At 38.9% G+C, this 16791-nt stretch overlaps 1 protein-coding gene across 1 annotated transcript; it reads right to left on the bottom strand.

Annotated features, from left to right (window-relative positions):
• Positions 1–2033: 2033 nt before the first annotated feature.
• On the bottom strand, positions 2034–2987 carry LOC127207520 (olfactory receptor 1N2). The gene has a single exon (XM_051166958.1). It carries the CDS (start codon positions 2985–2987, stop codon positions 2034–2036), a length of 954 nt encoding a protein of 317 aa, XP_051022915.1.
• Between the last annotated feature and the right edge of the window lie 13804 nt (positions 2988–16791).

Raw genomic sequence — 16791 nt, 5'->3', positions numbered from 1 at the left:
TATTAATTAAAACTCAACAAATAGGAAACACAGAGAAACCACCTCCATTGAATAAATAATATCCCTGAAAACCTTAAGAAAATGTTTACTTAGTGACCAGCAACTAGCTGTTTTCTCATTAATACTAAAAACAGGCATAAAGGTTCCCTTTCACCATTATTGTTCAGTGGCATTCCAGAAATCTTACCTAATGGAAAATGATAAGGAGAGGAAATAAAACATGTACAGTGTAGGAAGGAAACACAAAATTGTCTTTGTTTGCAAGAAACATTATCTGTGTAGAATTTTTTAAAAATTGCTGACAAAACTCTGATGGAATCAGTAAGAAATTATATCAAGATTTATAAAAGCTAATATACAGAAGTTCATTTATTTCTTTTATTAATTTTTGACATTCTCTTGCTATGTAGATCAAGCTGGCTTTGAACTCATGATGGAGCTTGTGTTAATTCTCCGTCCTTAGAATCCTAAAGACTAGGATTACAAGCATTACCCTGCCTGGATGATTAATTTCATTATTATATACCAGGAAGGAACAGTTTTTTTCAAAATTAAAAACACATTTATATTTACACTAACCCCAAATGATAAATGTAACAAAATATATGAAAGCTTCACAATTGATAAATAAAAAAGCAACCATAATTAAGCTTTGTGGCTTTTTATAATCCTAATTTGCACCAGACTGATTTTGGTATAATTATTGTTCTCAAAACTTCCAGTACCCTTGATTTTCTTCTAATTTTTTCAAATTATTAATTTTAATTAATTAAACATTTTTTATTTTTACATGCACATTTATATTATTGCACATATATACAACAAACTACCTATAGCAAGAAGAACCATGACCCAATAAGGAATTATATAAAAGTTACATTCTTAGTGTTTTGGCTATTTGTATTTGACAGTGTTGAAGAAAACATCTTTCCCATCTTGGTGCATCTAAAATTCTGAATGTAAATCAATCTCCATCACATCTTTTCATTATCAACTTAACACACTTATCTAGAGATAAAATAATCTTAACCCCTAAACAATTACACTTCATTGTAAAACTAACCTACTTGGTCTTCCATTTCATCATGATTTGAGAAGGAATAAATTTGATTATCTGAGTATGCTGGGAGTGCAGGTTAGTAGCTTTCCAAATGAAAATATGACAGAGACAACTTGCTACCTGAATAGTCACCCAAAATTCTCTATAATTTTAGAGCATCCTCTTCAGTGTTCTGGCCCAGTATATGACATTGACATATTTGTGAGGCAGGAACTATTGAGGACGTCCTCACCCTGACTTGGCAGAGTTTGGCCGTCAACTCTGCCAGCATCAAAGCTTGCCATAGGCTGAGGTCAGATTTTCTTCTAATTTCTTCTAACATTTAATGTAAAACTCCAGAAAATGAAGCATGTATTTATAAACACAAAATTGGCACATGGTAGGCACCTACGAAATGTTGTTTTCTTTGAAAATATCCATTACAATAGCAAAGAAAAAGAAATGAACAGAAAGGACATACCATACGTATTACTTTGCAATTTGTCTCTTATGATCATAGCTTGGTAGTATGTGTGTTCTCCTGAAACTTTCCTTGTCACGGTCAGCCTAATGTGACAAAATAGAAGTCACAGGCCCTAGGGTCAAACCTACTTAAATTTGGCAAAATTGTTTACATCCTAGGTTGTAGTTTCATGCCTCTCTCTTTCAAAAGACCTGATGTGTTGAACAACGGGTGGCAGTGTAGATGTTCGTATCCTTGTCCCATAGTGCCATCGCATGCTTGCCTCAATGACTCCAGACTGGACAGCAAACAACTCAGTTCCTCATGGTAGATATACTGGTTTTAAAGCCAAGGATCAGGGGTGATGTTCTGTTGTCAGCAATGGTTGTCTGAAAGACCAAGGTATAAGGTCTCATTTCCCATCATAGCCTGAAGGAGGTACATACCCTTTTGTTCTGTTTTAACTCATAATCACTGAAGTGATGGGGGGGGAGGCATAGTGTAATCACAGCATTCAGATTTAAGCTACATTTATAGTAAGAAGACTGCTTTTCCACCACCAAAAAGTTTTCGTAGAGCCTCTTTCATGTCTCTATTCCTCAAGCTGTAGATGAATGGGTTCAGCATAGGAATCACAATATTATAGAGAACCGAAGCCCTACTTTCCCTCTCTGTAGAGTGACTGGAGGGGGGAAGTAGATACACACCCATCAGAGATCCATAGAAGAGCAGAACCACTGTAAGATGGGAGCCACAGGTAGAGAAGGCTTTCCATCGCCCGCCAGGAGAAGGGATGCCCAACACAGCCCAGGAAATACGGACATAGGAGAAGACGATCAACATAAGAGGGATACTGAGAAACACCAAGCCCATGGTAATGATCATCAGCTCATTAATGTGGGTGTCAGAGCAGGCAAGTTTCAGCAGAGCACTGGGTTCACAGTAGAAATGGGGGATGACCCTGTGGGCACAGAAAGCCACGCGGGTCAACAGCAGTGTGTGCATCAGGGCGGGACAGTTGGTCAGCACCCAGCATATACCCAGCATTAATGCACAGAGTTGTGGGCTCATAGCTGTGCTGTAATGGAGTGGCTGGCAGATGGCTACATAGCGGTCATAGGCCATCACAGCAAGAAGGCAGTTGTCAAGGCCACCAAACATCAAGAGGAAATACAGCTGGGCAAGACACCCAGAATAGGAGATGGTCTGACTCTGGGTATAAATGTTGACAAGCATTTTGGGGACTGAAGCAGAAACGAAACAAGCATCAGCTAAGGACAGATTGGCCAAGAAGAAGTACATAGGAGTGTGCAGGTGCAGGTCAGAGCTGATGACAAGGATGATGAGGAGGTTCCCCACCATAGTGACCAGGTACATGCCCAGGAAGATGCCAAATAGAAGAGGCTGCTCCCCTGGCTGCTCAGAGAGTCCCAGAAGGAGGAAGTCTGAAGCACCAGATTGGTTCACTCTGCTTGATTTTCCCATCCTGCTCAGCTCTTGTCATCCATGTTCAAATGAAAATTCTCTGTGTGCTAATACTTAATCATTAGATCAGCTCATAGATATGACATCGTACCGCCAGAACTACCTGGGATGGAGAGGGGAGATTCTGTGATCCTTGCCCATGAGAATCTCTGGGTATCACTGAAAATAAAATGTGTGGAACATTTTTATAGAACTAAAATAAACAATTAAAAACTAGTGAGCACCCAAATGCAAATGTTGCTCTCTATGCTGCCACAGGCTCTGCACAAAAGAGATCAGTTTGATTAGAGAAGTGAGCACAGGCTATTGGAAGGAGGTATGAATTAAACACAGCCTTGTTGTGGATATTTGAAAAGTATTTTAACTTTGTGCATTAGGGAAGAGAAGGTGTAGATCATCATCACTCTCCCTCCTCTCCCAGTGCACACAACACACCAACACACACACACACACACACACACACACACACACACACACACACACACACACACGTATTGAGCTTTCTGTGCTGACACTGAAAATGACTTTGAAGGAAAGATGAGCTACTTTCTAATCCTAGACTCAGCCTCACCCATTCAAAGCAATCCTGAGCTTTCCCCTAACTGAGAGCGCTGGCCATATGGGCATCCTCCAAAATGTCTTCCTTTGTCTGTTGCCACTCCCCTTTTTGTCTCCCTGTGGCAATCTGGGAGTTGACACTGAAGGCTCCCTTTCTTCCCTTCTGTGGTTTTACTATCTCTCTCTGATGCTTGGTTTTCACCATACGGAAGGAAAATAGAGGGTTTTCTATATTTGTTCTCTTTTCTGCAAACAGCTTTGTCTGCCGTCCTTGGATATAGAGTAGGCTAGTTTTACACAGCCTGTACAAGGATTGTGGCAGTGAACACAACCCCTGTGATTACAGGGTCACTGGACACTGGTAAGAAACAAATCAGGTAAACATATAGTCAGAAACTAGGATTAGCATTGGAAGGAGGACTGAGCTGAATCCACTACAAAGGTGTAGTTGGAGCATCAATTTTGAATTCAGTAAAAGCTGTTTTGAATTTTTTAAATAAAGTTTGAGATCTGAAGAAATAACTAGCTGTTGAAAGTAGAAACACCAAGACTAAGATTATAAACTACCCAGGCTATGGGACAGTTCATTGTATCAGGAGACAGTCATGGTCAGAGAACAGTATGAGCAATAGGATAAGTTGCATTCAGGTTGACCACAGGTGGCTGGGCCACTTGAGTCAAAATGTGTCGACTGGGTTGTCTGGTCAGTGTGTTTGCATTCTGAAGGTGAAGTCATGTAGACCAGCACTCTCACTTTGAGATGTATCTACAGAGGAAGAATAAAAAAAAACTTGACAAAGGAACACTCAAGAAATGGCTATATCCTGACATCCAAGAAAAACACTAAAGGACTGCCCTTTGATATTCCACTTTAATTTCATTCTCATGAGACTTTTCTTCCTGATAACAAGACGTGAAATTATTTGTCTTTCAAAGGTGGAGACTCAGGCTATAAGACAGACCTGAATGTAAATCCTCTGTCATTTATTAGATAAGGAGACAATGGCAAAACATCTCCTTGACCATTCCAGCAATACTGACCACAATAGTAGGAAAAGTTACATGCACTGACTGTTGGTGCCCTGTGCTTAGGCACTGTGCTAAAAATATTCACTTGTCCCATCAGACTTTCATTTTTTGAAAGGAAATTATTTCTTCAACTAAGGACACTAATATATAAAGAAGTGAAGTCATTTGTCTAAGTAGGACTTAGTGAGTAAGCAGAAGCACTCACACCTGAACTGTGGTCATCTGATTTAACACTTACCCAACCGTTTTCAACTGGTCTCAATCGCTATAAGGCTCTTGGGTTCTGCAGTTTTGCTCCTTTCAGACAAATTCACATACCAGCCCTTCTAGGGACTCAACCCTTCCCCTCGTAGAGTGGAAAAGAAACCTGGGGTTTGTATATTTGCATCAAATCTAGTTCTGGAGTCACAATTTTAATACTGGAAAAGTGTGGAGGCTGGCACATATGGGAATATTTACCAGGAACAAATGAGAAACACCAATTGTCTCAAAATCCCCAAGGAGAGGAAACACTGCCACTGCCCAGTGGGATTTCTAGTTATCCTGTAGATTGTTGAAGACATCTCTGTGATGATCAGAGAAGACTACACTTATCTGTGGGTATAAGGACACATGTTTAGGCTTTTGTTGGGGAGTATGCTGCTTTAGTAGATAGTGGTTGTAGGTTTCCCTGCAATATCCATAATGTCACTAGCACTGGGTACGAGGATAGGATAGTTCCAGCAGAAAGAGGGAGAAATAGTCTTCCTCAGAACAGCACATCAATTGCTTATCCAATACCAAACAGTCAGCCCTGAAAACTACATACAAGCATCATTATACAGACCAAGCGAATTGCATTTAGGAATATATATGTGTATATGCAATAATATATAATTATATAATATATTCACATATATGCAATAACAACTAATGGAAAAAGAGGCCACGCATTAAAAAGACACCAAGAAGGGGTATGTGAGAGGAGAGAGAAAATGGAATGGATAAATGTTGCAATTATGTTTCTGTCTCAAAAATAAAATGAAAATATTGGTTATGGAAAATAACTATTATTAATGGCACCCCAGAGCACTTCTACGACTCATGACCCTATTTGTAGTAAAAGAGAGCTTGGGCAGCTCCAATGCTCATCAATACTTAGATTGTTAGACTTTTTTATTCATGTTTTGTGGTGCTGAGAATGGAGCACAGGCACATTATGTAACACGGTGCCATTGTGATGCAGCCTCTCCTCATCTTCTGACAAGGTTGCAGTATCTCATAGTGTTTTAAATTAACATTTCTGCACTATAAAGTGAGTTCACACATCTCATATGCCATATGGCTAGTTATGTACCTCCTTGTGTCAACTCTTGAAACCGTTATCTTGTTTTGTTGTGTTTTATCAATTTTCCATTAATCTGAAGTGTGCTTATATATTCTGACTTGATTTCTGAGATAGATGACAAACAGACCCATAGGCAGATAGATAAGTATATAGATGCATGATTTCTAGGTACATACATACATATACACACACATATACAGATGGAATCACAGATGAATGATGATTCTTAATTATATGTTAGGCAAATTCTGTGCTTTCTGTAGGCTGTCTATGCACAAAAAAAATTTCATTCGATATGTTATAATTTGTGAGTTTTTGCTTTCATTTTCTGCGTTTGTATGTTCTTATAGAAACAAACAAAGATAGAAACAAAACTCAACACTTACAAGACTGGCACTGGTTCAAACAAGACAAAAATCCCAGCATGGAAAATTTCCACCACTAATCAAGAAGCTATTTGCAACTGATACTTGCTAGAAAGGGAAAATCAGTGTTGACAGATGGAATATCACTGGGTTTATCAACTGCACTTCAGAACAGGTCCGAATATTAGGGATGTTTAACACACACAGACTCCATGCTTTTTTGTTTTTGTTTGTTTTATGAGTTTTGTATTGTGTTTTAGTTTTGATTTTCATTGCTGTTGTTTCTTTTTGTGAGAGAGAAGGAACATGAAGTTGAGTGTGTAGGGATGTGAGAAGGATCTGGGAGGAGTTGGGGGATGGAAAAGAATATATTCCAAATATACATATGGAAGGGAAGAAAAAGAAAAGGAAAAGTCTATCCAGACAACTGTGGGCATGTTTCTCCTACATTTTCTTCTGGAAGTTTCATGTCTTCCACTTGAGGTTTTTTTTTTCCATTTTGTCGTTGGTTTTTGTTTTTGTTGTTGTTGTTAAATGAGAGATAGGGATATAGTTTTTTCTTCTGTATGTGGATATCCAACTTACTTAACAGGCATCATCTCTTTTTGTTTGCTAAGGTGGGTTATCATTCTGTATCCTAGGCTGTCCTAGGACTCCCAGTCTTCCTGAGTCAGACTTCCGGCCTTTGGGAGTATAGATGTGTTCTGTCATGCCTGGCTCATTATGAAAAAAGTCACTTCACTGTAAAAACACACTTTTAATCCTGACTTCTGTGTTAAGTGGATCCAAAGGTCATGAGTAAGATACATAATTACAGAACTCATAGAAGATAAGATACCAGAAAACTTCTACTATCTAAGCCTTTCAGATAGCCTTTCAGATAAAGTTCTGAACACACCATCCAAAAAAGCAGGAATTGATAAGCTATAGTTCTTTCAAAATAAAAAAATATATATATATTGTAAAAAGATACTGGCAAAGCAAAAATGCTAATGAGTGTGTGGGGATAGGATGGAAATTTATTCATGGCAGGAGTGCAACTAATACTACAGCTATTACGGCGACCAGCCTAGATAGTTTGCAAAAAGATTTAAAAAAAAAAAAGAAAGAAACATCATATGACTCAGGTATACCACTGCTGAGTGGTATACAGCTGCTGGGTTGAGTATTCTGCCAGAAAGATCTTGGCACATCATGCTCATCATTGTTCAAAATGACAAGGAAATGGAATCAGCCTAGATGAATGGATAATGGAAATTTCACACACACAATGAAATTTTTTTCTTTTTTTTATTAATTTATTCTTGTTACATCTCAATGGTTATCCCATCCCTTGTATCCTCCCATTCCTCCCTCCTTCTCATTTTCCCCTTACTCCTCCCCCTTTATATGCTCATAGGGTATCAAGTTTCTTCTTGGTAGCCTGCTGTCCTTCCTCTGAGTGCCACCAGGTCTCCCCCTCCAGGGGACATGGTCAAATCTGAGGCACCAGAGTACGTGTGAAAGTCATACCTCACTCTCCACTCAACTGTGGAGAATATCCTGTCCATTGGCTAGATCTGGGTAGGGGTGGGTTTGAAGTTTATGGCCTATATTGTCCTTGGCTGGTGCCATAGTTTGAGCGGGACCCCTGGGCCCAAATCTGCCTATCATAGCAAAGTAGAAGGATCCAGAGGGTCCTAGAAACCTACAAGAAGCACACAATGAAATTTTATTCAGATTAAGGAAAGATGAAACTATGAAATTGTCAAGAAATGGATAGATTTGTGTATTAGTCAAGGTTCTCTAGAAGGACAGAAAAATATATATGTAGAGAGGGGGGGAGAGAGAAGGTATTTATTACAATGGCTCGCAGGCTCTGGTCTAGATAATCTAAAAATGGCTCTCCACAAATGGAAGGTCCAATAATCCAGTAGTTGCTCAGTCCACAAGGCTGCAAGTCTCAGCTGGACCTTAGCTCCTCCAGAATCCTGAAGAAATAGAATCTCATGGCAGTGAAGAAACGGGCTTACCAGCATGATCAAGAGTGAGGGCAAGCACGGAAAGAGAGAGTTTCCTTTCCCCATGTTCTTATGTAGGTTGCCAGGAGAAGGTGTGGGACAGATTAAAAGTGGATCTTCCCACTCAAGGATCCAGACTGGTAGTCTGTCTTCCCACTTCAAAAGACTTAAGAGAAAAAAATATTTCACAGATGTGTCCAGCCATTTGAGTTTTAGTTAATTCCACATGCAGTCAAGTTGAAAACCAAGAACTGCCATCACAATCTGCAAAGCATATTACATAAAGTGACAGAGACTCAGAAAGGCCAAGATTGCATATTCTGCCTCACATGTGAATGCTAGGTGATTGAGGGAGCAATATAGGACAATATAACATGAAACTGGAGGTATGGTAGAATACTAAGGAGGCATGTGAAATATGTTGATTATTCTAGAAATTTCTACTTGTAGAATTATAGTGTAGCATTATCATCAGAAACATATACTGACTGATACTGCTATAAATATGTTTGGATACATTCAAGATGTTCCAGGAATCTCAGCTTCAAACAGAAAGAAAAATGTCAGTAATCTAAATATTATCAATCAAGAAATAAAGATGTGATTGATTTCATAGAATACTATCATATACTGCAAGATCACATAATCAAATGTATTTTTATGGCTGCCTTGAAAAACTATTGAGCAGGATGACTAAGATATGGAACAAAGCAGGGTGTGGTGGTGCACACCTTTAACACCAGTACCCAGAAGACAGAAACAGGTGGGTCTCTGTGACTTCGGGGTCTCTGTGTAGCCTAGGATACATACTGAGTTCCAAGCCAGCCACAGATATATACTGAGGTGAGGCCCTGTCTCAAAAAAGAGGGGAAAAAAGATGCAGAACAAAATAAATTTGATCATGAGTAATGCCTGGGTAAGAGGGAAAGTGGGGGAGCAAAGTAGGCTACTTCTGCTTTCTTGTATTTGCTAATAATGCTTAAATTTATTCAAATAAAATCAGTTGTTCATGGAATTTTTTGTGATTTGTTTTAGAGGATATTGACTTTTTTATTTTGGCACAATGAACAACATATCATTTATTTATATTACTGGCATGAAAAAATTCTGGGGGGGTGATTTAACAAATATACACTCACTTGAGATGAGGAACCAATGACCAAAATATGTAAGAAAAGTCTAAATTTGTGAACTGAAGGAATTCATTGGGCTTACTTACAGGATTATAAATGAGAGTATATCTATAGGGGTTATTAGAAACCTGGAGTGCACTGCAGAACTTGAAGGCAGCTCAAAAGTTTGGTGAGTGTCATTTCCAGTTTGCTCAGTTGGCCTTTCCCAACTGGCCTAGATGCTTTTTGTTTCTTTAACAACAATTTGGCTGCTCTTTCTCTCTCAAACAGCTCAGCTTGTTGAAGAATATCTCTCAGCAGTCTTTATTGCTTATATGTTCTTGAGAAGAGAGTAGTAAATCTCATCAGTTTGAGGACCTTCCTGTATCTTTTGAGTTGTTTTGTTCTTGAGTTAAACTAGCTTCTCTTCTAGGGGAGTATTGGTACTAAAAGTTTGAAGAACCAGAAAAGGTTCTTGGAAGTCAAAATAAGACCATGATTTAATACTATACTTGAATTTTTAAATACTTGCTGTGATTTAAGGAATGATTTGTTCTTATAGAAAATATGTTATTTTGAAGGCTTACTTTGAAAATGTCTCCTTTTGTGACCATTTGTAAAACTGAAAATAGATTTCTTCTCTAACTCAATACATCTCGCCCACACTTTCACCTCCATCTACTCCTCCTAGCTAGCCCCACCCCCATCTTCTACAGAGCTACTCCCCTCCATTTTCTCTTCAGAAAGAGTAGGTGTCCAAGAGATGATGGCTATATAGGACAAGACAAGATACAATGAGACAAAGCAAAACTCTCATATTGAGTCTGAAGAAGGCAACGTAATAGGAGGAAAGAATCTCAAGCTCAAGCAGAGTCAGAGATATGCCTGCCCTCTTAGCAAAGGCAGAAGCAAGAGAAGCCAGTGACTGCTACAGTACAAAAATGTTACTGTGGAGCCAAGATGGCTCCGTTGGTAAGAGCCCTTCCACCTCTTACAGAAGACCAGAATTTAGTTTCCAGCATTCATATGAGGAGGTTCCCAAGTACTTGGAACCTCGGATCCAGAGTCTGATGCCCTCTTTTGGTTTCCATGGGTACCTGAACTTATGTTCGTGGAATTTAAAATTACCACTATATAAGATGGTCAAATGGATGGTGAAGGACTAAAACTCACCAGCTGAAATAAGTTTTCAAGTGCCCGTGTATCTGAAAACATTATATGCTACATTATCTTCAGGTGGATAACTTGGTAAGATATAATTATATATAAGTGTCAAATCTTGACTTTAGAGCATTTATTTCATTTTTAAATTTAACTTAGTTTATTCTTTAGGAAGTTTATACACATGCAATGTATTTAAATCAAACCTGTTCTGTACGACCCCAGTCCATGTCCTCCCAGACCATCGCAAATCTCAACTTCATCTTATGTTTTGATAACTCACTGAGTCCAGTCAGTGATGCCTTTAAGTGCAAGAGGATATGACCCTCCTCTGGAGCAGTGGCAACCTCTCACAAACCACATCTGCAAAGGAAATGGACCCTTCTTCCTGTAGCCTTCATCTGCTAAGAGCTTTTCAGCTAGAGATGTGGCTTCATGAGCTCCGCCCCCATCTTTGCTGGAACCTGGACTGGTCGTATCTTGCAGGCAACAAGAGTCACTGTGTGACTGTGAGTTCAGTAGACACTGACCAGAAGACACTGGTTTTTTTTTTTTTAGGAGTCTTCTCAAACTTCTGACTCTTCCAATCTTTCCACCATCTTCTCTGATGATTCCTGAGCCTTGTCATGAAGAAGTGCAATACAGATGTCCCACTTAGGGCTGAGCAATCACGGTTGCTCACTCTTTGCCCTTGGACCAGCTGTGACCACTGCAGAGCACAATGTCTCTGATGAGGGTTGATAGCAGCACACATCTTACTTTATACTTACACATAAAGTAAGTATTTAGGAGGCATGTTTTGTTTTTTTCTTGTGTGTGTGTGTGTGTGTGTGTGTGTGTGTGTGTGTGTGTGTAGTACAGTGGATGTGTGGAGGTCAGAGGACACCTTACTGAGGTTTTAGAGTTCAGTGTATCCCATAGATAATAGTCCTTTGTCAAATATGTGATAAGAAATACTTTTGCTTTGGAAAAATGGGGAAGTTCTCTCCTTCCACCATGTAGAATCTAGGTATCCAACTCAAGTGTCAGGCTGGGTAGCAATCATTACCTGATCAGTCAAGTCAGTAACCATATTTAGGGTATTTAATATATAACCATATTATCCTAGTGCATAAGGAAAGAAATATGAGTCATTCTACTATGGGAGATGAGGTCCTGACTCTGTTTTCACTACACCTGAGTCCAGAAGCCTAGTCATTGATCTTGACTTTGCCCTTTTCCATGGTGTCAATGTTTAACCAAAGGGCAGTAATACATTAGGAAAACAATTCTTAGACTTGACAGCAAGAGAAAACTGCATGATTTAGAAAATAAAACCGAGATAAATGAAACATCATCAAAAAAGTTTTAATTGTTTTGTTGTGGAGTATCCTCCAAAAAGGACAGAAACTATACAGTGAGAGAAATGTTTTCAAATCACATATTTGAAAAGGACTTGCATTTAAAGGACACACAGATCTCTTAGCAATTAACAATGAAATGATCCAATGGAAACATGAGCAAAAGACATTTCACCAAAGAAGGTTAATGGATACAGAGAACCCCAAAAGGTCCCATTAGCCATCTGGGAAATGCACATTAAAATAATGAAACTTGACTATACACCCATCAGAATGGCCACAGTTTAAAAACAAAATGATGACCACACTAAATGCTTATCAGGATTCAGAGACACAAGGCTGCTCCTGCTTTGCCTGGAGGAATGACAAAGGACTATGCCACCTCGAAAACCACAAAAGCTAAGCATTCAAATGTTCTATCATTCAGAAATTGCATTTATCACAACAAAATGAAAATTATGTTTTCACACATATATGCACTCTTTGTGTGCATGTTGGGACCAAACCTAAAGCCTTGTGTTTGCTAAACAGTGTTCTACCATTGAGGTAAAGTTACTAACCTGAAACATGAATATTTTCATTCACATTATATTTGAGATATTATTAGGATATATAGACACTCTCTGACAACTTATAGGGAAGTTTGAGACACCAAGATCTTGTACACCTATATTTATTTTTTTTAGATTTTTTTATTAATTTATTCATATTACATCTCAATTGTTAACCCTTCCCTTGTATCCTCCTATTCCTTCTTCCCTCCCGCTTTCCCCCTTCTCCTTTCCCCTATGTCTGTGATTGAGGCTGACCTCCTCCCCCTATATATGCTCTTAGAGTATCGAATCTCTTCTTGGTAACTTGCTATCCTTCATTTGAGTGCCACCAGGCCTCCCCATCCAGGGGACGTGGTCAGAAAAGGGGGCACCAGAGTTCGTGTTTGTGTCAGATCTCACTCTCCACTCAACAGTGGAGAATATCCTGTTCGTCGGCTAGGTCTGGGTAGGGGTTCAAAGTTTACTGCCTATATTCTCCTTGGCTGGTGCCTTAGTTTGAGGAGGACCCCAACTCAAGAAATTAAACACCACAAAACCAAACAACCCAGTTGAGAAATGCAGCTCAGAACTAAACTGAGAATTCTCAACAGAGGAATATCAAATGGCTGAGAAACACTTAATGAAATGCTTGTCCTCATTAGTCATCAGAGAAATGCAAATCAAAACAACACTGAGATTCCATCTTACACCCATCAGAATGGCTAAGATCAAAAACTCAAGTGACACTACATGTTGGTGAGGATGTGGAGAGAGAGGAACACTCCTTCATTGCTGGTGGGAATGCAAACTAGCACAACCACTTTGGAAAGCTATCTGGCACTTTCTCAGAAAAATGGGAATAGGGATTCCTCAAGACACAGCTATCCCACTCCTTGGAATATACCCAGAAAATGCCCTACCACACAACAGGGACATACACCTATATTTAAATGTCCAGGTCAAATATTTTAGCCTCTTCTTTTGCTGGTAGTATTAAGTGGGTGTTTGAATAGAGTTTCAATAAAAGTGGATTCTCAAATGTTTGAAAGCATTGTTCTCTATGCATTTCACTGCAAATTAAAGGCATTCAGAAACAACATTGTTTTCTTTGGGAAGAAATTAAGATATTGCCTACAAATACACAAAGGGCAAAATAAACGAAAAAACTACAGACCTTAGTTGATATCAAATGTTTATAGTGTATTTTTAATAAATAAGAGTCTCTGAGTTGAATGAAGAATTGAATTTCTAGAAAGATATCATTTTAGAGTTCCCTGGAGGTCCAGATCAGATATTCATTTTTTATTCTTTTATAATTCCACATATTTATACAGTGAAATACTGTAAAATACACTATACATTTTCCCATGAAGCTTTCCTCATATTAACTTTCTAACATTTAAAAAAAATATGGCTATAGGTATTTTGCCTGCATGTATGTCTCTGTACTACATGCATGCCTAGTATCACAGAGGCCAGGAGAAAGGCAAAGGAATGACAAATGGTTAGCAGCACCTGATGGGTGCTGAGAACTGAATCTAGGTCTTCTGGAAGAGCAGCACTGAGCTATGTGTCTAAGCCCTCCCTGTTAATATTTTTAGGCTTTAAATGAATAAAGAGGAGAGAGAGAGAGAGAGAGAGAGAGAGAGAGAGAGAGAGAGAGAGAGAGAGAGAGAGAGAGAGAGAGAGAGAATCTGGCAAATAAATGTTTTCAACTGCCCAAATATCCAACTATAAAGAAATGGTTTAAGGCAAGGTGGACTGTTCAGGTAAAGAACCTAGCCAAGTCCTTAGAGAATGACACTAAGTGGAAAAAGTCAACACTCTAATTCACATACTATCTGAGTCCATTTATAGCACAATCTTGAAATTAAGAAGAGGGTTGAGGGTGAAAGCAAGGGGGAAAAGTAGATGTGGCTATAAATAGGCAGTGTAAGAGAACCTAAATTTTGCATAAAGGTTCTGTATCTTGATTGTGAAAATGTCAGTTAAATGGTTGTGATAATTATTTTGAAAGGCTATCTTTGGATGGAAACTTCCTAAACAGTAAATGATATCACTCTTATATTATTCCTTACAACTGCATGTATATATCTTATCTTCTCGTTAATTAAGCCTCCTGCCACCAGTACTTCATTTCCCCTTTCCCAACCTCCTCCATACTCAAACCTTTCCACCCTCAGTATCTCCATCTCCAGTTTCATTATACCTGCATTTTGTTTTCCCCCTCCCTTAAGGCATCCACCTCTAGATGCCCATTTCCAGTTTACCAGCTTTCACATGCAGTACAGGTTTCACATACAGAATGGAAGATTCAAAGCCAGAATCTTCACACAAGAAAAAGCATACAACTTTTGTCTTTCTGGGCCTGGATGACCTTAGTCAGCTTAATTTTTCCATACCTACTCATTGACTTGAAGTTTTAATTTTTTTTCTCTATAGCTGAGTAATATTCCATTGTAGATGTGTAGCAAAATTACTTATTCATTCATTAGCCGGTGGGTATTTGGTCGATTTTATTTTCTAATTATTCACTGAGCTTCAGTGAACATGGATTTTAAGTATTTTTGTAGTACTTATATAAAATGTTTTTATATATGCCCAAGCATAATACAGCTGAATCACATGATAGTTCTACTTTTACGGTTTTTTATTTTGAAAAACATCCAGAGTGATTTTTCCTCCAGTCAATATTCCCACCAGCAGTGTGTGTGACTTCTCCCTTTGCCACATCCATGCCAGCACTTACTGGCTTTTGTATTCCTCATTTTCGACTCTCTGACTGGGATGAGATGGATGCACAAAAAGATAAATGGACACTTGTGATCTTCCAAATCAAGACAAATTTCAGTTAAAGAGGACTGTGATAGAACATGGCTGGTAGGAAGGGCGAAGGATGCTGTTCTTGGGCTTTAGTTTAATTGGGAATAGGGAGCCTGAGAAGGAAAGAGGCTGGGAGGATTTCAGAAAGCAAGGCTGTGTGAAGAAACATATATAAATAAATATACATATATATGTATGTATAAATATATGATAAATATGTGTATATATTTGTACATATATTTTTAACATATGTTTTAATGATAATTCAATGTAAGAAGCCTGAATGAACACACAATGAAAACATAGATTATTAAGTGAAATCTCAGGTATAAGATATCTCCCAAAGAGTTATCAATCAAGGAGTTTGGAGAGGCACACCATAACAGCACAGGCTATTGCCATTACTCTCAGTAGACCACCATGGCTAAACAGTAAGACCTTATTTGTAAAGAGAGTTCTCACTTTGAAAAACAGATATAAGGACACCAGCTTCAACTGACCGGAGAATTGCCCCTATGCTTGCTAGCTGAAATGGGGAAAAGGCACCAATGGTCTTTTTAAATTTTTTTTATTTAATTTATTCAGAATACATCTCAATTCTTATCCCCTCCCTTGCATCTTCCCATCCCTCCTTCAATCCCTGTTTCGCCCTATGTCCCTCCCTTAAGTTTGTGACAGAAGGGGACCTCCTCCCCCACCATATGGTCACAGCCTATCATGTCTCATCCTGGTAGCCTGCTTATCCTTTCTCTGAGTGCCACTAGGCCTCCCCATCAAGAGGAAGTGGTCAAATATGGGGCACCAGAGTTCATGTCAGAGTCAGTCCCTGCTCTCCACACAACTGTGGAGAATATCCTATCCATTGGCTAGATCTGAATAGAGGTTCAAAGTTTACTGTATGCGTTGTCCTTGGTTGGTGCAGTACTATGAGCAGAACGCCCTGGTTCCAGATCCTCCAGTCATGATCTTCTCCTTGTAGGTTTCTAGGACCCTCTGTATCCTTCTATTTTCCCATTCTCCCATACTTCTCTCACTCAGAGTCAGAATAGAAAGTCCCCTCATCTATCCCAATCTCCTGGTAAGTGAATGCTTTCATGGGACATCTCTTTTGGGCTACTGTCCAATTATAAGTGAGTATACACCAAGTATGTCTTTCTGGGTCTGGGCTACCTCACTCAGGACAATCGTTTCTAGTTCCATCCATTTGCCCACAAATTTCAGGATTTCCTTGGTTTCACTAGCTGAGTAGTATTCCATAATGTAAATGCACAACAGTTTCTTCATCCTTTCTTTGACTAAGGGACATCAAGGTTGTTTCCAGGTTCTGACCTATGTCCTTGTTGTGTGGTGGAGCATCTTTTGGGTATATTCCAAGAAGTGGAATTGCTGTGTCTTGAGGTAGCCCTATTCCTACTTTTCTAAGAAAGCACCACATTGATTTCCAAAGTGGTTGTACAAGTTTTCACTCCCACCATCAATGAAGGAGTGTGACCCTTTCTCCACATCCTCACCAGCATATTCTGTCATTTGAGTTTTTTATCTTACTTATTCTGATG

This window comes from Acomys russatus, chromosome 24 (assembly GCF_903995435.1).
Source record: "Acomys russatus chromosome 24, mAcoRus1.1, whole genome shotgun sequence".
In the NCBI taxonomy this organism is placed as follows: Eukaryota; Metazoa; Chordata; class Mammalia; order Rodentia; family Muridae; genus Acomys; species Acomys russatus.
This window is presented reverse-complemented; position numbering and strand designations above follow the sequence as displayed.